Here is a 27,242-nt window from a genome sequence, read left to right as displayed (position 1 = left end):
CCACCTGGTTATAGGCCATGTGCTCCCATGGCACCAGCTCTTTGGGCTGTGGAGGAAGGCCCTTTTTTCAGTCCTCGTTGGCATGTGGAGAGGTGCTGCCCTTGGCCCAACTCACAGCACAGCTCCTCTGAAACCACTGGCCCTACCAACGGGCTCGCCACATGGCCTGGTGCCTAGCTTCTCCCAGCCAGTCACCAGGCACCAGCAGACCCTGGTCACTCTGCTGATGGCTGTGGGGTCAGCGATCCCTGACCAGTGAGGGGGATCCTTTAGTGGACAAGGAAGAGACCCACCTATGTGAGCATTTCCTTTGACACAATGCAAACACTTGTCTTGAGGCCAGAGCAAGAGGAACTTTGTTCTAAAGTGAGTATCTGGTGACCCACACTGGAGAAGCCACTGATCTCGGACGGCGCCAGGACTGTTGAGCAGGTCACTGGAAACTACTGGGATGGGATGACACTTTCCTGGCCTGGAGACAGCCACTGCGGCTTCTCCTTGGAAATCATCTGATGCCCTGTAATCATACTAAACCATTTTCCACACGTGGCTGCCTCTAGGTATCAATGTTGGAGTGCAAGCTGAGACAGAGGGCCCTGGCGGGGAAAGGGTTCTGCCACTAGGAGCCATGGGGCCCCGAAGGGGTAAGGGGCTGCATCTGCCTGGTTGACACTCACAGCCTGGATCTGGGTGCGTGGGAGGTGCCAAACAGAAACCTATTGAATGAATGGATTGCACGAGAAATATCAGAATGGGAAAGCTTTTTTTTTATTGTTGAGACAGAGTCTCACTCTTGTCGCCCAGGCTGGAGTGCAGTGGTGCGATATTGGCTCACTGCAACCTCCATCTCCTGGGTTCAAGCAGTTCTCCTGCCTCAGCCTCCTGAGTAGCTGGGATTACAAGCACCCACCACCACACCTGGCTAATTTTTGTACTTTTAGTAGAGACGGGGTTTTACCATGCTGGACAGGCTGGTCTTGAACTCGTCACCTCAGGTGATTTGCCTGCCTCAGCCTCCCAAAGTACTGGGATTACAGGTGTGAGCCACTGTCCCTGGCCAGGAACGGGTTTTGTAAACTGTAAGGTAGTGTGCAGGTATTTGCTGTGAAAGGATTAGGGTGCTGTGGGGTTAGGAAGAGTCCAGGTTTTGAGTTTTTCTTTCTGCTGCCCCTGCCTCTTGAACTAATAAAGGAATAAAAAACAAAGTGAATCACAACTTGATTATCTTGTGATTCTCCCCATGATTGGTCCCCCTTTGCCAGGCCTAGCTGTGGACTGCCTGCAAAGATCCTCTCTTTCCCCCAGCACACTTTCTCCGGGCACCCTCCTGCCTCTTCTGGCTGCAGTGTAGTAGGCAGGTGCTCCAGGAGGCCCTTCTGCAACATTTACTGACAGGCTGGGTTGGTCGAGTTCTGCGGAGAGCACGGAAGAGACCCACAGTGCCTGCTGAGGGGAAACCTCTTACTCCACAGAGGCAGATTCATGTGTCTTAAATGAATAGGGGATGAGGGGGCCTCCTTAGTTTACTCCAAGTAAGAGGGGCCTTTCCCTTTCATGACTCAAGCAGACCTGGGAGTCCCACCTTATTTCCCACCCCGTGACCCTGCACAGTCATTACTTAACATCTTAACCTTCAGTCTTCATCTGTAAAATGGGTTAATGCCTGTAAAGTGCTTAACACAGTGGCTGGCCCGCAGTGAGGAGGCTACAAGCATTGGCCATTATTACTTGGCTATAAAATGGACCCATGTTTGAGGTAGAAAAATAAAAATGCTCTGTAGAGAAAAGCAAAGCACAAAGTAGCAAAGAAACAATCTCCAGTGATACTCCCCAAGATAACCTCGGCCAACCTGTCCCATATCAGTCGCGACTATTTCCTGCCCGCCCAAATGCGCTGCAGAGAATGGGGTTCTCAGCTTAAAGCAACCATCTGTCCACCAACAGTCTGTGTAACTTCACACAGGTGCCCTCCCCTGGGCCTTGGTGTTTGCTCCTATAAAAGGAGGAGCTCCCAGGGAACAAGCCCACATTTCTCTGTAAACAAGGCCCCAGCTGCTAACACAAGCACTAGCCCTCCAGGCCCACCATTGCCTCCCTCATCCCACCTCCTGCACCCACATGCCTGCTGGACTGAGTGGGGGCGGTCACCCCCATCGCTTAGAGGGTCCCTGCCAGGAGGGCTGCTGCAATCACTACTGTGGGCTGGTAGCTTCCAAGGCATGGCTTGGTGAAAAGCTATCCAAGCAGTTTTTGCAAAGGAGAAAAATCAATCTCAAAATAATGAGGCTCCAGAAAAGTCCACATTCAGGAAGGAAGTTGCTTAAGAGGAGCTTGGCTAAAGACAAATGAGGTGGGACTTAAGCCAGTCCCTTTCCTCGAGAGGGAGAAAATACAGAATGTCACCCCCAGCCTGACAGCCCCTTGCTGGGGCCACCTCCGCTCAGCCACCTGGGGAGGACAGCTGCTTCCTAAGGGGCCAGTAGGCTTCATTCTCTGGGTTCTTGGCAGTTACATTTCTTACTATAAATTCATAATTTTTTTTTATTTTCTAAAACAAATGAAAATGAGAAATTCCAAGATGTGATGGTATTTTTCAAAAACCTAAAAGTGAATAATTGTTCCTCAAAAATGAAGGGCTTTTGGCCGGGCACGGTGGCTCACGCCTGTAATCCCAGCACTTCCGGAGGCCATGGCAGACGGATCATTTGAGGTCAGGAGTTCGAGACCAGCCTGACCAACGTGGCAAAATCCCGTCTCTACTAAAAATACAAAAATTAGTCGGGCATGGTGGCGCATGCCTGTAGTCCCAGCTACTCGGGAGGCTGAGGCAGGAGAATTGCTTGAATCTGGGAGGTAAGAGGTTTCAGTGAGCTGACATCACGCCACTGCACTCCAACCTGGGCTACAGAGCAAGATCCTGTCTCCAAAAAAATAAAAATAAAAAAAGGAAGGGCTCTGTTTCCAACTGCCAAGTCTCAGTGACTAAGAGCTAGTGCTTGGGCAGAACACTCTGACTCAGGAAACTTCTGGTGTGGAGGCCTGGTAGAGGTGAAGACCACAGTGAAGCCAAGGGAGAGAAAAGGGGCAGAAATGGAGAGATGGAGGGGTGAAGGGGTGTAGGGGTAGGAGGCAAAGAAGGAAAAGAAGATCCTTATCTCAGAGCAGGGCTAGAGTGGGGGCCACCTGCCCACCTCGGGCCATGCCAGCAGGTTCTCTACCCCAGTTCTCAGGACCCCACTACTCAACAGCTGATCCCTGAGCCCACAGGAGGCTCCTCAAAGCCCAACCAATGCCAGGTCCCCAGAGCCTGGCTGGGACCTTCCTCTCAACTCCCCAGGGGCCCCTCACATAGCCTGCAAGGATGAGGAAGAAACCTGGACATACCCGACAATGCACATGCCACGCAGTCTATGATGATGGCTGAAAATGATCTGGCAAAATCTGAACTCTCCCAGTCAGGCAGGCTTGAATTACAACCAGTCTACAGAGGTCCAACAACTTTGGGTCAAGTTTCCACCTAAGACCTATTTCAGATTAACTCGATAATGGCCTGGATGGGGCTCCTCTTAAATAGGTCACCCTGTGGCTGCGAACTTTCTGGTGTCCTTGCCCCAGGCCTACTAGTGCTAGAAGAGACAGGCTCTGATTAGCATGTAGTGGGGGCCATGAGGCTTTTAAGGGCTGTGCTGAGGAATATCAAAGGCTGCTTAGGACCAGAGGGCCTTGGGGCCTTGGAATAAAAGGCCCCTTTTCTTAGAGCCGGTCTTAGAGACAGAGACCTGTGCAGCACCAGCAACAGCTACCGTTCTTGCTGACAGCACAGAATCACTTTACCGTTCATTAAGCATTCAGCAAGTCAGTCCTCCTGGGGTAACCACACACCTGTGCTGTGGGCTCTCCTTCTGGCCCCCTTTAACATCAAGGGTGCTGAGTTCTGTGAGGCAAAGGTGCCAGCCCACAGTCATCTGGTAGGCAGCTTTGGCTCTGGGATTCTGAGAAGGAATGAGCCAGGGCAGTAGGGCGTGTAAGCCAAAAGACAAAGGAACAGCATCTTCACTGTGCTGAAAGAAAAAAGCCTAGAACTATTTAGCCTGTTAGAAGCCCCTTCCAAAATGAAGGGGAAAAAGACATTTTCAGACAAATAAAACCTGTGAGAATTTGTTGTCACCTGACCTACTGATATGGTTTGGCTGTGTCCCCACTCAAATCTCATTCTGAATTGTAGTTCCCATAATCCCCACATGTCGTGGGAGGGACCAGGTGGAGATAATTGAATCATGCAAGCAGTTTCCCCCATACTGTTCTTGTGATAGTTCCCACGCGATCTGATGGTTTTATAATAGGCTTTCACCCAACTTTGCTCTGTTCTTCTCCTTGCTGCTGCCACCATGTGAAGAAGGACATGTTTGCTTCCCCTTCCACCATGATTGTAAGTTTCCTGAGGCCTCCCCAGCCATGGTGAACTGCGAGTCAACTAAACCTCTTTCCTTTATAAATTATCCAGTCTTGGGTATGTCTTTATTAGCAGCATGAGAACAGACTAGTACACTTACTCCATAAGAGATGTTAAAGGAAGTTCTTCAAGCTGAAAGAAAAGGATACCAGATAAAAGCTCAAATCCAGACAAAGGCAAGAAGAAAGATAAATACGTGAGTACATATAAAAGATGCTGTTTTTTTTTTCCACTTTAAATGTTACTTAAAGATAACCGTATAGGGCGGGTGTGTTGGCTCACACCTGTAATCCCAGCACTTTGGGAGGCTGAGGCAGGTGGATTACCTGAGGTCAGGAGTTTGAGGCCACCCTGGCCAACATGGTGAAATCCCATCTCTACTAAAAATTTAAAAATTAGCTGGGCATGGTGATGTGTGCCTGTAATTCCAGCTACTTGGGAGGCTGAGGCAGGAGAATCACTTGAACCTGGGAGGCGGAGGTTGCAGTGAGCCAAGATCATGCCACTGCACTCCAGCCTGGGCAACACAGTGAGACCCTGTCTCAAAAAAAAAATAGATAACTGTATAAAGCAAGAAAACAAAGTGTATTATAGGGTTACATCCATCATATGTAAAACAGGACACAGCACACACAATGACACAGCAAAACAGGACACAGCACACACAATGACACAGCAAAACAGGACACAGCACAGACAACAGAAGTACACTGTTGTAAGTTTCTTAGGTTTCAGCTGAAGTGGTGAATTATTTGGAAGGAGACTGCCGTAAGTTAAAAATGCGTACTGTAAACCCTAGAACAACCACTAAGAAAAGAGAGGTGAGGCCTGGTGCAGTGGCTCACACCTGTAATCCCTGCACTTTGGGAGGCCAAGGCGGGCGGATGATGAGGTCAGGAGATCGAGACCATCCTGGCTAACACAGTGAAAACCCATCTCTACTAAAAATACAAAAAATTAGCCAGGCATGGTGACATGCGCCTGTAATCCCAGCTATTCGGGAGGCTGAGGCAGGAGAATCACTTGAATCCCCAGGAGGCACAGCTGAGATCGCACCATTGCACTCCAGCCTGGGCGACAGAGCAAGACTCTGTCTAAAAAAAAAAACAAAAGAAAGAAAAGAAAAAAAAGAGGTGAATAGCTTATGAGCTAACAGAAGAAAGAAAATTGAATACTAAAAACAACAGGAATGGAGAAAAAAATGAAAAGTATTTGAGACAAAACAGCAAAATAGATTTAATAATTACATTAAAATCGTCGTAGCACTTCAATTAGAAGTCAGAGACTATCAGACTGGATAAAAAAGCAAGATTCATTATATGTTAACAAGAATAAAACTCCTTTAAATATTAAAAAAATAGATAAAATAACCAATCATATGTTTTCTGTAAGAAATACACTTTCAATATAATGATACAAACGGGATAAAAGATTGGGAAAAGAAACACCATGCAAACAGCAATCACAAGAGAGCTGGAGTGGCCTTATTAACTTTAGAAAGCAAACTTTTGGACAGAGATAAAGATGGAAATTTCATTCTGATAAAAGAGTCAGTTCATCAAGATGACACAAACTCCTGGATGTGCACGTGCCTCGTGACAGAGCTTAAAGGTACATGAAGCAAAAACAGAAATAAAAGGAGAAAGACAAATCTAACATAGCGGTTTCAATACTATAATACAAAATAGCTGATAGAAGTAGACAAAACTAGTATGGATTTAGAACACATCAATCTTCAAGTCTCCTTTATCAACTGAATTGACCTAATTGACATTTACAGAACTCTACATCCTACGATGGCAGAATACACATTCTTTTCAACAAAACATGAAACATTCACCAAGACAGAATGTATGCTGGGCCATAAACCAACTCTCAAATTTTAAATGATAAAGAGTATCTCCTCTGGATATGAAAGAAGTACATTAGACAACAATAACAAAAATATATCTGAAAAAAAAAACCCAAATATATGGAAATTAAGCCAGACACTTTTCAATAGCCAATGGGTCGAATAACTGGAAATTAGAAAACATTCTGAAATGAAAGATAAAAAATACAACATATCAAAATGTGTGGAATGAAGCTAAAGTAGTGCTTGGAGGAAATTCAAAGCTTTATATATTTATTTTTGGAAAAGAAGAAAGATTTAAAATTAATAATCCAAGCCTCTACATTAAGAAGCTAGAAAAAGAGGAGTAAATTATATTCAAAGTGAGTAGAATAAAATAGAGATAAAAGCAGAAATAAAATAAAAACAGAATTAAAAAAAACCTAAATGCTCTGAGAAGCTTTTCTTTGAAAAGATCAATAAAATTGATAAACCTCTAGCTAGGGCAGTCAAGAAATAAAAAAATACAAATTATCAATGATAGAAATGAAAGAAGGAACAGTATTATTGATCCTGTTGACATTAAAGGATATTATAAAGATATTACAAAAAAGTTACACCAATAAATTCAACTCCTTCGATTAAAAGCAAACTTCCTTGAAAGAACAAATTACCAAAAACGACAGAAGAAATAAAAATCAGATAAGCCCTTTATAAAGAAACTCAATTTAAAAATCTTTTCCTCAGAGAAAACTCAGGTCCAAATGGTGGCCCTGGCAAATTCTACCAAATGTTTAAGGAAGAAATAATACAATTCTTACCCAAAGTGTTTCAGAAAACAGGGGGTAGAAACAATTCACAGTCATCTTATGAGGCCAATATCACACTGAAAGCAAAAGCAGAAAGACATCACACGAAAATTACAAGCCCCCAAACTCCTATGACCATGGATGCAAATTTCCTTGACAAAATATTAGCAAATGGAATTCAGCAAAAAAGGATAACACATTATGGACAAGTGGGGTTTATATCTCAGGCGTGCAAGGTTTAAGGTTTGAAATACAACTCATATTAATGGTATCAAGAAAAATGTAAATTCAATAAATACTGAAAAAGTTTCTGGCTGTAGAATTATTTAAAAAACAGAAATACTAAAAAAGCATTTAAGAAAATTCAATAACCCTTCAGGATAAAAACAGAAAACTAGGAAGAAGGAGGAAGTTCCTCACCATTATAAAAGGTGTCTATAAAAATCTTACAGTTATCATCATACTTAATGATGAAAAGTTGAACTCTTTTCTCTAAAATAATTTTTCCTTATTCCTAAAACCAATGATAAGGCATGTCTGCTATTACCAATTCTACTCAACATTACACTAGAAGTTCCAGTCAGTGCAATAAGGCAAGAAAAAGAAACCAAAAGCATATGGGTTAGAAAGGAAGAAATGAAAAAGGTTTTACTTGCAGATAACATGATCACATTGTGTTAGAGAGCCCTAAAGAATCTAAAGAAAAGCCACTTGAACTAAAATGTGAATTTAGAAAGATGTGGAATAAAAAGGTCAATATATAACAATCATTTTTCTAAAATACTAGCAATGAACAACTGGAAAATGGCATTTAAAAATAATACCATTTAGGCCAGGCACGGTGGCTTATGCCTGTAATCTCAGCACTTTGGGTGGATTATCTGAGGTCAGGAGCTTGAGACAAGCCTGGCCAACACGGTGAAACCCCATCTCTACTAAAAATAGAAAAAAATTAGCCGGGCGTGGTGGCGGGCGCCTGTAGTCCCAGCTACTCGGAGAGGCTGAGGCAGGAGAATGGCGTGAACCCGGGAGGCGGAGCTTGCAGTGAGCCGAGATTGCGCCACTGCACTCCAGCCTGGGCGACAGAGCGAGACTCCGCCTCAAAAAAAAAAAAAAAAATACTATTTAAAATGACATCAAAAATAGTAAATACAAATAAGTTTAACAAAATATGTGAAAGACAACACATGGCTAAGATAAATTAAAGACCTAAATAAATGGAGAGATATACCAAGTTCACGGATTGGAAAATTAAATATTGTTAAAGTATCAATTTTCCACAAATTAACGTATAGATTCAATGCAATCTCATTCAGTAACCCAGGAGACTTTTTGTTGAAATTGACAAGCCAATTCTTAAATTTATATAGAAAATCAGGCCGGGTGCAGTGCCTCACGCCTGTAATCCCAGCACTTTGGGAGGCCCAGGCGGGTGGATCACTTGAGGTCAGGAGTTCAAGACCAGCATGGCCAACATGGTGAAACCCTGCCTCTATTAAAAATACAAAATTAGCCAGGCATGATGGCATGCGCCTGCAATCCTAGTTACTTGGGAGGCTAAGGCAGGAATATCGCTTGAACCCAGGAGGCGGAGGTTGCAGTGAGCCAAGATCACACTACTGCACTCTAGCCTGGGTGACAGAGTGAGATGCTGTCTCAAAAATCAAAGGATGAAGAACAGTTTTGGAAAACAAGAACAAAGCTGGAGGACTTAAATCACCTACTAACATGATTTACTATACAACTAAAATAATCAAGGCAGTGTAGTATTGGCGTAAGTATGGACTTATAATGGAACATAGCAGAGTTCACAAATAGACATGCACATATGTGATCAACTGAATTTTTTTTTTTTTTTTGAGACAGAATCTAGCTCTGTTACCCAGGCTGGAGTGCAGTGGTGTAATCTCAGCTCACTGCAACCTCTGCCTCCTGGGTTTCAAGTAATTCTCCTGCCTCAGCCTCCCAAGTAGCTGGGACTACAGGCGCACAGCACGACGCCCAGCTAATTTTTTTGTATTTTTAGTAGAGAACGGAGTTTCACCATGTTGGCCAGGCTGGACTTGAACTCCTGAACTCAAATGATCCACCCACCTCGGCCTCCCAAAGTGCTGGGATTACAGGTGTGAGCCACCACGCCCAGCTTGATCAACTGAATTTCAATAAAGCTGTCAAGGTAAGTCAATGAAGGAGAAGCTTCATTTAAAAAAAATAGTACCTGAACAACTAAATATACCTATGGCAAAAAGTAACCTTGACAACTATGTCACCCCATACACAAAAACTAATTCAAAATGGAACAAAAACCTAGATGTAAAGGTTAAAACTATAAAACATCTAGAAGAAAACATAGCACTATCTTTAGGTAGGCAAAAATTTCTTAGAACACAAAAAGGACTAATCATAATAGAAACATCTGATAAGTAGATTTCATAAAAATTAAAATCATATGATCTCAGAAACATACCATTAAAAAATGAAAAGGTAAACCACAGGAGAAGTTTTTGCCAATATATGTTCGTGACAACTTGTATTCACAGTATGTAAAGAACTCTACAAATGCATAATAAGGTAAACATCACCCTCCCATGAGCAAAAGATTCGAAAAGGTGTTTTATAAAAGAAGACATACAAATGGCTAATGAGAACATGAAAAGATGCCCAATATCATTAGTAACTAGAGAAATATAAATTAAAACCATAATGAGATACCATTACATGCCTACAGGAAGATGTGAACTTAAAAAGACTAACAGTTCCAGGTTGGCAGGATGCGGGACAACTGAATTCTCATACCTTACTGGTGGGGATGTAAAATGGTATAATCACTTTGGAAAACAAAGTGTAGCAGTTTATTTTTTCTTTTCTTTAAATTCTTTCTTTTCTTTTTTTTTTGAGATAGGGTCTCACTCCGTTGCCCAGGCTGAAGTGCAGTGGCATGATCATAGCTTACTACAGTCTTAATCTCCTTGGGCTCAATTAATCCTCCCACCTCAGCCTCCTGAGTAGCTAGGACTACAGGCATGCACCACCATGCTGGGCTAATTTTTATTTTTTATTTTGGTAGAGATGGGGTTTCACTATGTTGCCCAGGCTGATCTTGAACTCCTGAGCTCAAGTGATCTGCCCTCCTTGGCCTCCCACAGTGCTGGGATTACAGGCATAAGCTACAGTGCCTGGCTGAATTATTCTAAATTTATTCTGCCTATGCTCTATAAATGGAACAATAAAGCCTGAATGACAGTACACCTGTTTATAGTGTGGCTTATGGAATATTTTAAGCCCACTGTCAGGACCTATTACACAAGGGGGGAAAAAAAGATTCCTGAAAAGGTACTGTGGCTTCCAGCAGGGTCCCTGGGAGCACTGCCAGCTTGGCAAATGAAGCTTGCAAAATACTGGACAATGTGGGAGCCTGGCTTCAGGGCGTCTATGAATTTGCCACCAGTGGGGTCTCTGGAAATGATTCACCCTCCTAGATGCCATTAAGAACACTGGTGATTCATAGGAGGAGGTCAAAATATCAACATTAACAGAAGTTTGGAAAAAGTTGATTCCAACCCTCCAGGATGATTTTGAGGGGTTCAAGACTTCAGCGGAGGAAGTAACTGCAAATGTAGTGGAAATAGCAAGAGAATCAGAATTAGAAGTGGAGCCTCAAGATGTAACTGAATTGCAGGCCGGGCACGGTGGCTCATACCTGCAATCCCAGCACTTTGGGAGGCTGAGGCGGGTGGATCACTTGAGGTAAGGAGTTTGAGACCACCCTGGCCAACATGGTGAAACCTCGTCTCTACTAAAAAAAAAAAAAAATTAGCCAGGTGTGGTGGCACACTCCTGTAAACCCAGCTGCTCAGGAGGCTGAGGCAGGAGAATCGCTTGAACCCAGGAGATGGAGGTTGCAGTGAGCCAAGATTGCGCCATTGCATTCCAGCCTGGCTGGGTGACAGAGCCAGACTCCTTCAAAAAAAAAAAAAAAAAAAAAAAAAAAAAAAAAAAAAAAAAAAAAAAAGAAGGAAGGAAAGAGAAAGAAAAAGAAAGAAAGAAAGAGAAAGAAGTAACTGAATTGCTGAAATCTCATGACAAAACTTGAACGAATAAGGAGTTGCTTCTTACGGATGAGCAAAGTAGTTTCTTGAGATGGAATCTAATCCTGGTGAAGATGCTGTGAACACTGTTGAAATGATAACAAAGGATTTAGAATATTACATCAACTTAGTTGAAAAGGCAGTGGCAGGGTTTGAGAGGATTGATTCCAATTTTGAAAGGAGTTCTACTGAGGATAAAATGCTATCAAACAGCATTACATGGTACAGAGAAATCGTTTGTGAAAGGGAGAGTTGACTGATGTGGCAAACTTCAGTGTTGTCTTATTTTCAGAAATTGCTACAACAACCCCAACCTTCAGCAATCACCACGCTGATCAGTCACCAGCCATCAACATCAGGCAAGGCCCTCCACCAAGGAAAGAAACTGGCTGAAGGCTCAGATGACTGTTGTTAGTAATAAAGGGTTTGTTTTGTTTTGTTTTTGAGACTGAGTCTTGCTCTGTCGCCCAGACTGAAGTGCGATGGTTCATTGCATTGTTCATAGTTGGCTGCATTCATAGTTCATTGCAGCCTCAAACTCCTGAGCTCAAGGGATACTCCCACTTCAGGAGATCGAGACCAGCCTGGGTGACATGGTAAAACTCTGTTTCTACAAAAAATACAAAAGCAAGCTGGGCATGTTGGTGCACCCCTGTGGTCCCAGCTACTCGGGAGGTTGAGGTAGGAAGATCACCTGGGCCCAGGGAGGTGAAAGCTCCAGTGAGCTGTGATCTCTCCGCTGTACTCCAGCCTGGGTGACAGAGTAAGACCCTGTCTCAAAAAAAAAAAATTGTTTGAGACAGGGTCTCACCCTATTACCCAGGCTAGAATGCAGTGGCTCGATCCCAAGTAGTCAGGATTACAGGTGCATGCCACAACTCTCAGCTTTTTTTTTTTTTTTTTTGGTACAGACAAGGTCTCACTATGTTGCCTGGACTAGTCTCAAACTCTTGGCCCCTGATCCTTCTGCCTCAGCCTCCCAAACCACTGCAATGACAGGTGTGAGCCACCATGCCAGGTCTACAATAAAGTATTTTTAAATGAAGATATATACATTGTTTTTTAGACATAATGCTATTGCTCACTTACTAGACTACAATATAAACATAACTTTAATATGCATCAGGAAACCAAAAAATTCATGTGACGCACTGATTGCTTTATTTGGAACTGAATCTGCAATATCTCCGAGGTATGCCTGTATCTGCGTAACGGAATCTTACTCAACAGTACAAAGGAGAGAAGTACTGATACATGTAGCAACACACATAAGCTCTGAAAACATTATGCTAATTGAAAGAAGCCAGTCACCAAGGTTGTACGTTATGTGGTTTCATTTGTATAAAATGTCCAAAGTAGGCAAACCTATAGAGACAGAAAGTAGACAGCAGTTGCTTAGGGTTGAGGGGTCAGGAGAAATAGGGATTGACTGCTAACAGGTATAAGATTTCAGGAGGGATAAAAATGTTCTAAAATTGAGTATAATGATGGTTTGCCTAGCCTTGTAAATATAGTAAAAGACATTGTACACTTTATTTTTTATTATTTATTTTTTGTTTTTTTGAGACAGAATCTCACTCTGTCACCGAGGCTGGAGTACAGTGATGCAGTCTCAGCTCACTGCAGCCTCCGCCTCCCAGGTTCAAGTGATTCTCATTCCTCAGACCCCCAAGTAGCTGGGGTTACAGGTGCCCGCCATCACACCTGGCTAATTTTTGTATTTTTAGTAGAGATAGGGTTTCACCATGTTGGCCAGACTGGTCTTAAACTCCTGACCTCAAGTGATCCACCTGCCTGGGCCTCCCAAAGTCCTGAGATTACAGGCATGAGTCACCTCGCCGAGCCCACATTGTACACTTTAAATGGATTATGCGGTGTGTGAATTATATCTCAAGAAAGCCGTTTAAAAAAAAACAACTAAAACTAGCATGTATGCAGCACTTTGTATGTGCCAGGGCTTTACATTAATTATCTCATTAAGTCCTCCCACCCACCATACAGAAAGGAACAAATAGGTAAGATTTATTAAGCATTTACTTTGTGCCAGACACTATTCTGAGTTATTTCCCATATCAACTCTTTCACTTCTTGCCTTATTATCAATCCCATCTTACAGGTAAGACATAGGTTTGGAGAGGCTACGTTACATGTACACATCTGGTAAGGGGCAGAGCTAAGTCTGAACTCAAGCTGCTAACTGAGCTTTCACCACTCCCCACCCCATCTCCCTCCCATCTCTTTAATGAAGTAGTTCTCAAATTGCAATCACTGGACCAGCATCATCTGGGATCTTGTTAGAAATAAATGCCAGTCTTCCAGCTCTATTCTAGAGCTAGTGAACAAGAAAAAACCTTGAGGGTGGGACCAAAACATAAAAATCAAAATAATTCACTATATTAACAGGCTAAAGAAAAAAAATCCAAGTGATAATTTTAATAGGCACAGAAAAAAAACACTGGGCAAAATTAAACATCTCTTCATCATAAAATCTCTCAGAAAACTAGGAATAAAGGGGAACTTCCTCAACTTGATAAGGGATCTGTAAAAAACGTACAGTGCAGATCGTACTTAATGGTGAAAGACTGAATGTTCTCCCCCAGGACTAGGACCGTGGCAAGGATTTCTGTTGTCATCACTTCTATTTAACATTGTACTGGAGGTTCCAGCCAATGGAATAACGTAAGAAAAAGAAATACACAAAAGTACATTAAAGTATTTGTTTTGTGGGTTTATATACTATTATTTCCTTATATTTTCCTATATTTTTCCAATTATTTCATAGATATGAATCAGACCTGGTTCTTATCCTCAGGGAATTAACAGTATTATGCAACCACATCCCCAGGGACTCCAAACACTGGAACACAAGTTGGAAGAGAAGCACATTTAACCTTCCAGTCCCCTTCATGCCACAGCTGCATGATCTGCATGAGGCTGCTGCTGGGACCCTCTAAATTGGACAGCTTGCTGCCACATGAGGGATCCTGACAAGGTCTAGATCCTAAGAGGGTGGTGCTCTGGCTTGCTGAACCTCACAGTTCTGCTATCTTTACCAAATGACTTAATCTCACTGTGTCTAGTTTCTTCCTCTCTAAAATCAGAATAGAAAAAATATGTACCTCAGGGGCTGAAAAGAAATTAAACTTGACAATGTACATAAAAAGCACAGCATAGTTTTTGGCACATACAAAGCATTCACTAAAAATAACGATGATGCTCTTTCACAAAAAGCACATGTGAGCTTGGAAAAATGAAGACCTACATTATTCTAAAGAGGCTTCACATGCCCAACCAATGTGTAAGCAGCAGAGTCTTCAGGGCTGCAAAGGAAGCAACCAAGACAATGCTGGCATCAAGATTTAGCCCAGCCTTAGGTCCTGACTCCTCCTGTGGCTTGTATCACCCTGTCACACCCTGGGCTTTGCTCACCCTGAACCTGCCTAGAACCACATCACAATCGCAGCCTCAGCAGCTGGCAAACGAGGGCAGGGCTCAGAGCCACACATGCTCAGGGAGTTGCAGGGTGACCCAGATTCTAGGAAATGCCATTTGGAATGACAATGGACTCCATTCCTTCTGAGCTAGGCACCAAGAGAAAAGTAGAGGCATTTTTCTTCTGCAATAGTTTCTTCTTCACACAGTGCAAACTCTTGGAAGCCACAAGCTACCTATAAACCAGCACACAGCACTGCTGGGTAGAATGGTCCACCTCCTTCTCATGGGGACGAGCGGGACCCCAGCAAAAGGGGTCTCAGTGGTTTTCCATGCTTCTGCATCACTGCCTGGGCACAAATAACCACTTCTCTACCCCCAGTGGAACAGATAAGGAAGCCAAGGTCCATTAGGGTTAAGGGCAAACTTTTTTTTTTTTTTTTTTTTTTGAGACAGAGTCTCAGTCTGTTGCCCAGGCTGGAGTGCAGTGGCATGATCTTGGCTCACCGCAACCTCTACCTCTCAGTTTCAAGTAATTCTCCTGCCTCAGCCTCCTTAGTAGCTGGGATTACAGGTAGATGCCACCACGCCTGCCTAATTTTTGTATTTTGTTGTTGTTGTTGTTGTTGTAGGGATGGGGTTTCGCCATGTTGGCCAGGCTAGTATTGAACTCCTGGGCTCAAGTGATCTGCCTGCCTTGGCCTCCCAAAGTGCTGGGGTTACAGGACTGAGCCACTGTGCCTGGCCCAGTTTATCATCTTTGATCTGTTAAATTGGTTCTTTAATTACATTCACCCACTTAACAAGAGTTGACGGAGAACCTGTCGTGTGCCAGCTACTACATAAGGCACTGGGGACACAGGCAGCAGTCCCTAAAAGCCACTAAGTCCCCAAGCCTCCTTCTTTCTGGCCAATATCAACCAGAACTCCAGTGATTATCACCTCTTGGAGCTTCTGGAGTCTCTCCTGTCCCAATTGCCTGCTGTGTCTGATGACCCTGGAGCTACCTGCCTTGCTGCATCCCACTTGCTCTACCAGCTCTTCACTGAACCACACCTGCATCAGCACCTTTGCCTGAAAGGTTGCCCAAAGACATAAACTTAGTGGTAAATACCTTTGAATTACTTTCCCTGAAATACCTCCGGTTTGGCAGCAGCAGCAGGTTAAGCATTATATTCCTTTTGCCAGGCCAAGAAAAGGAAGGAGGAACGGTCTTCGACTGTTGGCCAGTGGAGCAAATGTGAACCAGCAACAAATAGCTTTGTATGTGCTTGCCATTAAGGGAAGCAGAATTCAGAGGCTAAGGGTATAGCCTGCAAGTCGGCCTGCCCAAGTTCGAACAAGCCTGGCTCTGCCAGTCATTAGCATTATGGCCTGGGACATAACCTCTCTAGCCTGTTTTCCCATTTCTAAAACAGGAATAACAGCACCTTGATAAGTGAGCAGGGGGACTTGAACTACAAGATATCAAACTACATTATAAAGTACTTAAGCCACTGTGGTACTAGAGCAGGGGAACAAAATTGTTCTGTGAAATGAGAGAGCGCCTCAAACAGACCCAAGCATATGTAGAACTCTGACAGTCGCCAGAAGCGGTAGATGGATCAGAGGGGAAAAGAGAAACTGCTCAATAAATAGCACTGAGCTACTTGGTTGACTACATCAGAAAAATAAAATCAATGGCTGGGCATGGTGGCTCACGCCCGTAATCCCAGCATTTGGAAGGCCAAGGCAGGAGGAGCACTTGAGGCCAAGCGTTCAAAACAAGCCTGGGCAACATAGCGAAACCCCATCTTTACAGGAAAAAAATAAAAATTAGCCAGGTGTGGTGCCACACACCTGTAGTCCCAGCTACTTAGGAGGCTGAGGTGGGAGGATCACTTGAGATGGGGAGGTCGAGGCTGCAGTGAGCCATGATCATGCCACTGCACTCCAGGCAACAAAATGAGACTTTGTATCTTAAAAAAAAAAAAAGAAAAAGAAAAAAAAAAAGAAAATTCACTACATAGTTCATATCATTTACATATATATACAGAAATCAATTCTGGATACATCAAGGACTTCAGTGTGAATCTTGAAAACTGAGCTGGTAAGAAGTGGGCAAGAGCAGAAGGGCAGAGAGGGACGGTGGGAGTGAAGTGGGCACAACAAAGATGAACGCTCACACTGGAGAAAGTGCCCAGAATGTCCCAGGACAGTGAGTTGCTTCCTGGTCACTTGTTCTGCTTGGCCAAAGCAGGCAAAGAGGAGCAGGAGAAAGGTCAGATCATCCCCAGAAAGAGCTACCAGGGGTCAGGGTGAGGTCAAAGCAGGCACAGAAACGGCCATGGGAGAAGGCAATTAACTTTGAGCTGAGGAGATGGGAGAGGGTGGTTAACAGGTTCTCCCGTGGTGCTGACTTTGAGTGCTGGTCACAGCAGCACAATGGGGGCTGTTGGTGGCTGTAAGTGGCCTCCCATCAGACTCTCACCCATGCTTGGATTGGCACCTCTGCATCCAGAGTGTCTCTTGGGAAAGCTAAAGAGTGGATTCAGTACAGTCAAGTGAGCCACTTCCCACCAGATAACTCCAGAGAACGGGGGCAGTGCCAGCATCACCCCCAATTCAGAAGGGCCCCACCCTTGGTTTAATTCTCAGCTGTCTTGAAATTCTTAATAATTTTCGCAAGGGGCCCTGTATTTTCATTTTGCATTTGGCCCCACAAGTCAAGAAGCAGGTTTTGCTAGGGGATGACAGTTCCAGGGACCACTTCTCTGAACCCCAACCACTAAGGACAGTGGATCGGTGCCAGGGTCCCAGGAAGTCCTGTCTGGCTTGGGTTCCAGCCACGCACAACATAAACCAACTCCGTTTAGAATGCTTTCCTTTGGTTTTCCACACAATGGCAGGAGACAGTGCAGCTGACAAGCCATCAAAGGGCAACAACAAATAATAACTGAACTAGTGAGGACACTTCATGCTTTTTAGTTAGTCAATTGCAAGTGAAAACACTAACAAGGCACATTATACTGGCCAAAGAATAATCTCAGAATGATGGAAGTCTAATGTAGGGAAGCTTACAGCAAGGTGTTGTCCACACCCGCCCCAAGCATCATGAACCAGAACGCTCTTGCCAAGGGTGATGGGGCTGCCAGAGGGAAGCATTCACACCCTTTGACTCAGCGATTGCATTCTCGGGAATGTGTCCCGGAAAGAAACACAAAGGAAAAACTTTACATGCCAAAGATGCTCAGGCAGCAGTTGGCTACAGTGATCTGGGAAGAACCTAAATGTCTAACAGAAGGAAAAGGCATTCCACAGCCTTCCAATGAATAAATACAAAGCCTGCGATAATGTGGGAAAGTGCTTATGATGTACAGCCATGTGAAAATGGCTATTTTTTTTTTTTGGATCTCAATGATATTAAAAGGATGTTTGTATAAAGGAAAAACATTGACCAAAAATAGAGACCTAAAAACAGTGGCAAAGGGATAATGGCGCTATGGAAAAGCCATGCTCTTGAACATCTGGAATTGTTGTCTAAACAGTAAATAACCCTTAAAAATAATGAACGTCCAGGGTACAGAGGATTGGTCCTGCTGAATTTCAGAAAGTCTGGCCAAAAACAATGCATGTGTGCTGGGGGACAGGTGAGGAGTGGGACTGGAGAAGGGATTTTGCCAGGCAGATGAGCAGTTACCAAATGGTTAATGAACTAAGAGTCACATTCCAGGGGCCCTGTCCCGTACAAACTATGCTGCTTCTAATGTAAAAATATCCCCGGTGGAGGGATGCACCCAGTGGGCCTGACCAGGAAAGGCACTTGTCCTCTAACCACCCCACCTGTGGCTGAAAGGCTGATGGACATGCCCGGTCAGGACGCGGCAGGCAGCCCCAGGGCGCTGTCCAGGTGGGGTTCCATTCCCCAAGTCTGTGGCCTCCTTCTGCCTTGACACACCACCCAGTGTGAGCAGCTACTATTTCTGAAGATGTGCGTCAGGAATCATTACTCAACACGAATCATTACTCGACACACACGTCACGGGGAAACAGGACAAAAAAGGAAATTTATCTTTGGCAGCCCAAAGCCCATAACTTCATCTTTATTCATATTGCTCATGTATTTGATCAGATGCTGCTGCTGGTTTGAGCTGACTGGCACTTTATAGGAAAACCAGGTGCCAGGAGAATGAATCTGCAGTGGGCAGGGCTGTGCCCTACAGAACACTCCCTGATGGGGTCAGAGGAAGATGTCCATCCAGCAAACCCCTCAGTCCCAGCTCCAGCTCAACCCCATGCATCCAGACTCAGGCCCCTCTCCCCATTTCACTAGCCACCTTGAGACCTTTTCACTTAAGTCTCCCAAGCCCTGCTCCCACTTTGGCCCCTGTCGGGTCACCTGTCTTAGCCTGGCAGCTAGGCAGCCCTCTCTTTGCCCAGAGGCAACAGAGGTCATTGTGCTACCTTCAGGACCAGTCAAATATTATTCCTAATAAACGTTTTTATCAACAGGGCTGTTGCATGTGGTTGAGCAGGTTGTACATTGCACAGCCCTAGGAAGTGCCAATCACAACAGACACTATAGATTTATTTTTATTACAATGCAAATCCAGCAAATGGAGGAGTCTTTTTCTGACAAATCAGAACAATTTTAAACTATTACAACAGTTTAAAAATAAGTAGAGGTAAGGGCCCGGCATGGTGGCTCACGCCTGTAATCCCAGCACTTTGGGAGGATTTGGTTCACGCCTGTAATCCCAGCACTTTGGCAGGTGGATCATTTGAGGTCAGGAGTTCAAGACCAGTCTGGCCAACATGGGGAAACCCCATCTCTACTAAAAATACAAAAATTAGCCAGGCGTGGTGGCAGGCATCTGTAATCCCAGCTACTCGGGAGGCTGATGCAGGAGAACAGCTTGAACCCGGGAGGTGGAGGTTGCAGTGAGCCAAGATTGTGCCATGGCACCACAGACTGGGAGACTCCAGAGCAAGACTCCGCCTCAAAAAAATAAATAAATAAAAAATAAGTAGGGGTAAAGGGTCTTGAGGAAGAGGCATCCTTTTCTAATCCACGCGAGGTGCCAAGTGAGCCCACAGCAGCCCTGCACGCCAACCTGTGAATGCCAAATGAACCAGCTCCCTGGAGAGCATGCTATGTTCTCCAGGTTCCTTGGGGCTACCAGTGGCAAAGAACCTTGACTGCCTGGCTGGGGGAGCCTGGGCCTGTCCCAGCCCCATCACCTCCACACTGTCAATACCTTTCTCACTGTCACTAGGCATGCTGTGGCACAGTGAACAGCCACAAGCGCATAGGGCTGGTGCTTGGCCCACAAGGGTCTCCTCTTCTCTGCTGCACTCCCCCATCATGACCCTGTTTCCCCTCCAGGCCCTTCCAGTCCAGCACAACTGCCCCCTCGCTACCCAGGGGCTCAGGGTTGGCATGAAGCCTGTTTGCTGAGGGGGACTTCTGCATAGCCAATAAAAGCACCGGGGGAAGCCTGCTCCGCCCACCTCTGCCCCCGTCTCCTCCTCTCCCTTGAGCTCTGGCCCTCTCTACCTGTAGACCTGCCCTTCACACAGTGAGATTCACATGCACACAGGTGTGCTGCCCTCCTGGCACCTCCAACATGCTGCTCCCTCTAACTGGGACACCCTTACATACAGTGCCCCCAATCCACCCCTTAGCTGCCTGCCCACGTCGGGCCCTCTGCTGGGATCCCTGCCCACTCTCAGTGCCTTTCCTCAGAGCTCATGGACTCCTGCATGCCTCAAGTTCTGTGCATATTCTCAAATCTTCTCTACTTGGCACGGCCAGTACCTCCTGGACTCTTGAGTGTGGCCAGCCAGGGCCATGCCAGTCCTCTCCTCCTTCATGGGAAGGGATCAGCGTGCAGGGTCAGAGGGATGCTGGCCTGGGGATGAGGCGAGCTGGGCTCTGCTACTCCCAGCCCCTCTGGGCTGGGTGCCTGTCACCTGGCTGTGGACACTATGTGCCCTACGCAGCTGCTGGGGCAGAGTGACTGACAGACACTGTTGGCCAGATTTTCTGCCTAACAGAAAAGACAAATTCTGTCTTCTCTTACCATTTACTGTTCTTCACTCTGCCTCAAAAGCATTGAAACATTCGAGACCTCCCTCTGGCATTTAGCCTCTTTCTAATGAAAAGGAATCCCCCCAGATCACCTCTCTGTATTCCCCAGGCTCTGAGGTTCTGCCCCAGAAAGTGAGTCCCCAGCCCTACCCACTGCGGCCTTCACTCAGGCCAGGCCCCTCAAGAGTTCAGCGGGTCCCCAGGCCATAGCCTTCCCCTTGACCATCCATCCAACCAACACGTGGTTAAATGCTGGGGGTGCAGGCTCTGGCCCCACTCCTGCCTGTGTGATCTTGAAAAAGTCATCTCTCTTCCTTGAGCCTCAGTTTCCCCATCTGTACAATGATATGGCCAATGATTATCTTCCTTGCTACCACTGATTAAGCACCCTTCCGTGGGCCATGGGCTTCCCACTTTCCCCTTATTTCAAGCTGCAGAGGAGTGCCACTCCTCCAGTGAGGGAGCTGAGGTGACTTCTTCCATGTCTCCCCTAGGTCTCATTTGGCTCCAAGGACTGGACTTGTCCCATGCCCACAGTTGCCTTGACAAGTTGACTCCTTCAAACCGTTCTTCTTGGCCTCTGTGCAAATTATGGCAGTAAAATGTCACTTCCCCAACAGGTCTGTTTGTAAAATAATGTGCATTCCTGTAAGGAGCCAGACTTACACTGGAGGAGATCGAAAAGATACTACTACTAACGAGCAGCTACCATGCGCCGGGATGGGCAGGGGCTTCCGTACGTACTACCGCCATCAGTTTAAGACACCAAGTACAATTCTCACCACCTTAGGCCAAAAGCAAGTGGCCAGAGGCTCTGTCATGTTAGGCCTGCATGACAGAAGGTACCGCTTCACAGTGAATCACACCAAGTAACAGTGACAACTCGGTGTGGGAAGACATAAATGGGGTCAGCACTACCATGAGGCCTCCTTTCCACAAGCCACACACCACCTCCAGAGTCAGCAGAGCTGTGCCCTCACCATTCCCCACTTCACATCCTTTCTTGCCCATCTGTCCTTTCTGATGCAACCCACTGGCAGGGCCCCTTCCTATATCTCACCCATCATGAGGTCCTGACACCTCGCTGAAACCTAACTGAGCATCCCCATCCTCACCTGCCTACCACTTACTCATCCTCCAATACCCAGCTGGGTGTCACCTCCTCCAGGAAGCTCTCCAGGATCCCCCCACCCCAGGTTCACCTAAGAGCCCCACTGCCCTGCCGGAGCTTCCCTGGTTGTTCCAGAGATCCACGGTGGGACCAGAATGGAAAGGGTGGGGGCAGGAAAGACTCCAGCCTGAGTCAGGGGAGTCCCAGTGCACCAGGGAAACGCCCCAGAGGAAGAACAGGAAGCTGAGGCCCCCAACCAGAGAGAAAACACCGCCCAAAGATGCTCCTTGCCCCTCAGCCTCAGACGGCCCTTCCCTTCGTTCACTTGCAGGTGGTGGGCTGGTTCCAAACACCAGTTAGACAAAAGTGCTGAGTGCTGGAGAGGAGAGAGTGGCATTAAGACACAGGTAAAACCCAGCCTCCATCTCTGGTAGCTTACAGCCTCTAGGAGGGTGAGACTTGCATCAAACAACCCAGTCCTGCTACAGAAGGGGCCCAGGAGAGGTCCGAAGGAGAGGGCACCTCCAGCCTTGGGAGGTCGGGGGAAACTTCAGGAGGAACCAGAATGGGCATTGCGCCTGCAAGGATGAATTTATTATGAGGGAGGGGCAGGGAGATTGGGCCAAGTAGGCAGAGTGAGGCTGGACTGGGCATGCTATGAGACCAGGCCTGAGGAGTGGCAAATGTGAATCCCTGGGAACCAGGAGGCCACTCTGCAGGTGCAGGGAAGGAGATTAGAGCACAGAGCTAGTCCTTTGCTTCAGGCCTTAGTCCTTCCTCCCAGGAACCTCAGCAGATGCCAAATATAGACAGTGCACTTTGGCAAGCTGTCCCCTAGAAGTCCCCATTTGTGAATTTTTGAAGGACCCCGTGTCCTCCATCAATTCCCAGCTGAAGTTCCGTGAGGCTCCTTCTCTGTCCTGGCCTTTAAGGATGCAAACACGTCATCAAAAACAATAACCCCTCAGAACATTCCAGGACCTGGTGCTCACATCATAGCCACTCACAGAGGCCGGTGCACTGTTGCCACCAAGTTTTCTGGGGGTCTGTGAAAAGAACCTAACCGCCTGACCTGGTATGCCCGCCCCGATGGCCTGTGTTGGCTGCCATCACCCTGATCCCCTCCTGTTTCTGTGACACATCACCCAGTCAGCTGCAAGTTCAGCTCAGCTCTCTCCACTGGGCAAATCAGAGCTGGGCTCAGTATGAAGGCCGGCTTGTGGGCAAGCAGGGGTGCTTTGAGGCCGCAGACGAGAAAGTGATGACCTTGGCAGTACTATGGTCAGGGCCTGCCCAAGGCCACCAGACTCTGACCTCTGGTGAGCCCACCATGCCAGGGCGTGGGGTTCATATGTTCTGCTCTCGTGACTTACGTTCCAACCAGAAAAGATCCAGGAGTCCAACACAGATCTGCACATGTGCATATACACATAAGTGCACACATACAAAGGCAAAGGGGAGAATGGCCGAGGGCTGCAGTCAGCACTTACAAGAGACCTCAAGTGGGTGCTTCCCCCACTGTGGCCCACCAGGTTCTGTTTGAAGCACACAGAGACACAGATACATAGGTGATTGACAGACTGGTAGGCATAGATGCATAGTATCTCATTTCAACCTCCCAGCAACCTTGCCAGGTAAGTAGGGTTTTTTGTTTGTTTTTGCCTCCTGAGTAGCTGGGATTACAGGCATATGCCACCATGCTGGGCTAATTTTTGTATTTTTAGTAGAGATGGGGCTTCACCATGTTGGCCAGGCTGGTCTCAAACTCCTGACCTCAGGTGATCTGCCCACCTCGGCCTCCCAAAATGCTGGGATTACAGGCATGAACCACCGTGCCCAGCCAAGGTAAGTAGGTTTAATGCCATCTTTTAGATGGGGAAACTGAGGATCAAAAAGGTAAGAAGTCGGCTGAAGGCCAGGCAAGCAGTGGGGCTGTGCTTTGAACATGCCATTGCCCAGGGCTCCTCACATGCTTAGGTCTGGGAGCAGGGTGGGAATCTGTTCTTCTGGAACTTCTTTCAATCCATGCTTCCTCTTGTTTACAAGGGTGGGGGCAACTGAGAATCACAGATGGGCACAGACACACAGCTGAGCAGCAGAGTCAGGAAAAGAAGCCAGGGCTCCTGACAGCCCAGCTATACCACAAGACCTCCAGAATAGAGGCCCATGTGATGCACCTCCATAAGCCCAGACCTTGTCCTGCTGCTGAAATGGGCACCACCTGGACCCCATCCCTTGGCATCCTGGAGCAGGCAGCAAGCCCAGCTCCCTCTTCAATTTGCACAAAGATGGGCTTAGGTGCACGATGCAATTTCACCGGAACCCTTTCCTAAGGGGAAACTTGTGTGCGGTGACACCTCACCAGAATACCCTTCCACGTGTCTAGAACAGGAGGCCAGTCTCATCCTGTTTGCATGCTGGGGACGAGGACCCAATCAATTCCCGTAACGATGTCAGGGGCTAGGCAGCTCCAACCTCCCAAAGCTAATCCCTAACCAGGCCTCCCGCAACCCCTAGCTATGTATGTGTTTGTATGTGGAAATATCATAAAAACTGAGATTTCCAGCTTCTCTTGAAAACACCCTTCTGGCCTTCCCAGGCCCACTTTCACACAGAGCACCTGAGGGACAAACTCCCCTGTTCGCCTCTAGGGTTTCTGACATGGAGGCTGAGTTCTGGCTGCTCTTGACTGCTGCACTCGCCGCTGGGCCTCCTCCCGCTGGTGCAGCAAGCTCTGCTCCAGGCCCTGTTCTAAGCACAGTGCCCACCAACACGCAACCTCCTGAGCCTCCTCCTCCCCAGGCTTGCTGTGCAGGGCAGGACACCAACAGGAGGATAAGATAGAAGCCTGGCCTGGAGGGGCCTGGCCGTCAAAAAGGTCACTCCGTCACTGATCTCAACATACAGCTGCTCTGGTCGCACCTGAGGTTCCCTACAAAGGTGACATTCCTCCACAACCAAGCCGAATGCTAGCAGACATCAGGTCCAATGCTCCTTGTTAACACTTCCAGACAAGGGCAACCAAGAAAATCATTAGATGAGCCAAGAGAAGAAAAACAATGTCTTTTCTTTTTAAAACTAACTCCAAAATTCTCCCTCGGAATAAATCCATCCAAACCGATAACAGAAACATCATTTAAACTTTGAGTAAAGAACATAACTGCTTTAGAAATGACACTATATCCAAAATAAAAACTGGAAACTAAGACCAATCCTCTAAAACCAGAACACACACTTTGGACGAAATTTACTTGCAAGTTTCCTTAAAAGACTCTTAAGATGGAGGTGTAGTATCAACTCCTAATGAAATACATTTCAAATGTTTACAATTGCACACACCCTAAGACCTCATATGGTGTTTTGAGAGAACTCACGTGGTTGGATGGGATTCCCGGGCTGAGGCTTGCAGCCTGCAACTTCGAAGTCCTCTGGAATGGACCAAGGTCTTATGAAGCCATTAGCATAACCAGTAAGCAGGTAAAGTTAATTACAAGGTTTATTACAGATCAGAGAGCGCTGATTTCTAAAGGAGCTGTTTCTAATAAATTCATATTAGGTGAAATTAACCGCCTCTGTGTCTTTTAGGTCTACAAGGTTAAAGAATCCTAATTTTCCCCAGAGTTTCAGATGTTAACAAAAACACCCATCAAGGTAAATACAGCAAGTTTCACTCACGCAAAATTCCCAGTAAAGAAGGTTTCAAGCATCAGGAATTGCAGGCAAGAGCTTACAGAGTTTGCAAGGCCTCCATTTAAGACAGCTAAGGTTTTCCCGCATGCCAGGAAGGGCCCTTGGGCTTGTGAGCCTGCACACCCCAGGGCGGTCATTCAGGATCACCACGGGAGGGGGAGGGAGGGTTGCTCAAACCCAGGCGGCCACTCGGAGAATCATGCACTGAGCAAAGCCGATACCACTGGTGGCTCCCGGACGAGGCCCTTTTGGGCAAATCAGCGACTCTACAGGGGCTCCAGGGGCATGCGGACCCCAGGCCGACTCTGGGGAAGAAGAGGTAGATGAGTGGATAAAACACCGACCACCGCTTCCCCCTTCTTTTCATACAGATATAGATTATATTTCATTTTCTTTTTGCATAGGTTAATTAGACGGACAAGTCTCTAGCCGCAGCCCCCTCTCCAAAATGTCCCGCGCGTGAGGCGAGCCGGGAGCGCACGCCAGCGGGGTGCGGGGACAGGGGTTCCCCGAGGCTCCCCACGCCGCGAGAGAGTGACATCAGAGGCTCGCGTGGATCGATCACGCAGCAAAGCCCGGCACCGGGCGTGCATGCGCGGGGAGCCTGGCCTCTCTCCGGGTGGAAGCCCGGCAAGCACTAACCCTTCTTAAATTTATTCAGGCAGCCGGAGCTGCAGAAGGAGCGCACGGAGGCCGTGTCCCAGCAGCCGCGTCCCTTCATTCCCGCGGCGGGGCAGCCTCCGATCGGCTGGGCGCTACATGGCGCCAGGTCCTGGGGGCTTGCACGGACGCGTGCACAGCTCGGTGGGCCGCCCGGCGGAGGCGGCGGACACTCGTGGGTCCCGGCGCCGCGTTACCACAATGCACCACTGCCGCCCGCCACCCGGTGCATGAGCGCGTTAACCCCGTCCGCGCCGCGGGAGCCGAGCCCAGCTTGAGCGGCGGTGCTGCCTACCACTTCCTCCCGCCCCAGGAGCGCGGCCTCGTCCCGCGCGTCGCCTGCTGGTCCGTGCGACCCCGCGGACGCCCGTGCAGGCTCCCCACTTCAATGTCACATTTTAATGCGAAAATCCGAGCGAAGGTGCTGTCCCCTGCAGCAACAAGCTCGGCGTTGCTTTATCTCGAAGGGCAAAGATGCCCTTGAGAGCTAAGGGGCACATGGGAAATGGGGATGGCCAGGGGCCTGACGGTGATTCCAGGAAATCGGGGTCACCTCTGAGACCTCATCTTCTGACCCCGCTGCGGTGGCTGGTGCACCTGTGTCTGGCCACCTGCAGACACCTGGCCACCATGCAGGAGGAAGGCAACAGGCAGGAGCCCGGGGACCTGGGCTCCCTTAGCTCTGCTGCCACAGGCCTGCCCGCATCTGGTCACAACGTATTTGCCCAGGCCTTTGAACACAACTCCCCTGTCCAGCTGCCCACAGGCATAACCAGTAAGTAGGCAAAGTTAATTACAAGGTTTATTACAGATCAGAGAACGCTGATTTCTAAAGGAGCTGTTTCTAATAAATTCGTGTTAAGTGAAATTAACTGCCTCTGTGTCTTGTAGGTCTACAAGGTTAAAGAATCCTAATTTTCCCCAGAGTTTCAGATGTTAACAGAAACACTCAACAAGGTAAATACAGCAAGTTTCACTCACAAAAATTTCCAGTAAAGAAGCGCCCACTGCCTTCGCCAGGCAGCCCACCGAAATCTCCGTGGGATGTGTGGTGGGCGTCAGAAACCCAACTGTCCAAATCTGAGCTTCCCTATCCCC

General features: G+C 46.9%; 1 protein-coding gene across 16 annotated transcripts in view; it reads right to left on the bottom strand.

Moving 5' to 3' along the window:
• Nucleotides 1–27,242, bottom strand: part of OSBP2 (oxysterol binding protein 2) — a 248,474-nt gene that overhangs the window by 66,130 nt on the left and 155,102 nt on the right. Inside the window, exon 1 of one of the 16 annotated variants that reach the window (XM_032138431.2) lies at nucleotides 26,127–26,463. The exons of the other annotated variants lie outside the window; for them this stretch is intronic. Coding sequence (XP_031994322.1) covers nucleotides 26,127–26,205 — 79 coding nt within the window. The 5' untranslated portion in view covers nucleotides 26,206–26,463. Of the gene's footprint in view, nucleotides 1–26,126; nucleotides 26,464–27,242 lie in introns of those variants that run through there. 16 annotated transcript variants of the gene reach the window in all.

The sequence above is a fragment of the Hylobates moloch genome, unplaced genomic scaffold (assembly GCF_009828535.3).
Source record: "Hylobates moloch isolate HMO894 unplaced genomic scaffold, HMol_V3 SCAFFOLD_19, whole genome shotgun sequence".
In the NCBI taxonomy this organism is placed as follows: domain Eukaryota; kingdom Metazoa; phylum Chordata; class Mammalia; order Primates; family Hylobatidae; genus Hylobates; species Hylobates moloch.
Note: the sequence above shows the minus strand (reverse complement) of the source record. Positions and strands in the feature narration are given on the sequence as shown.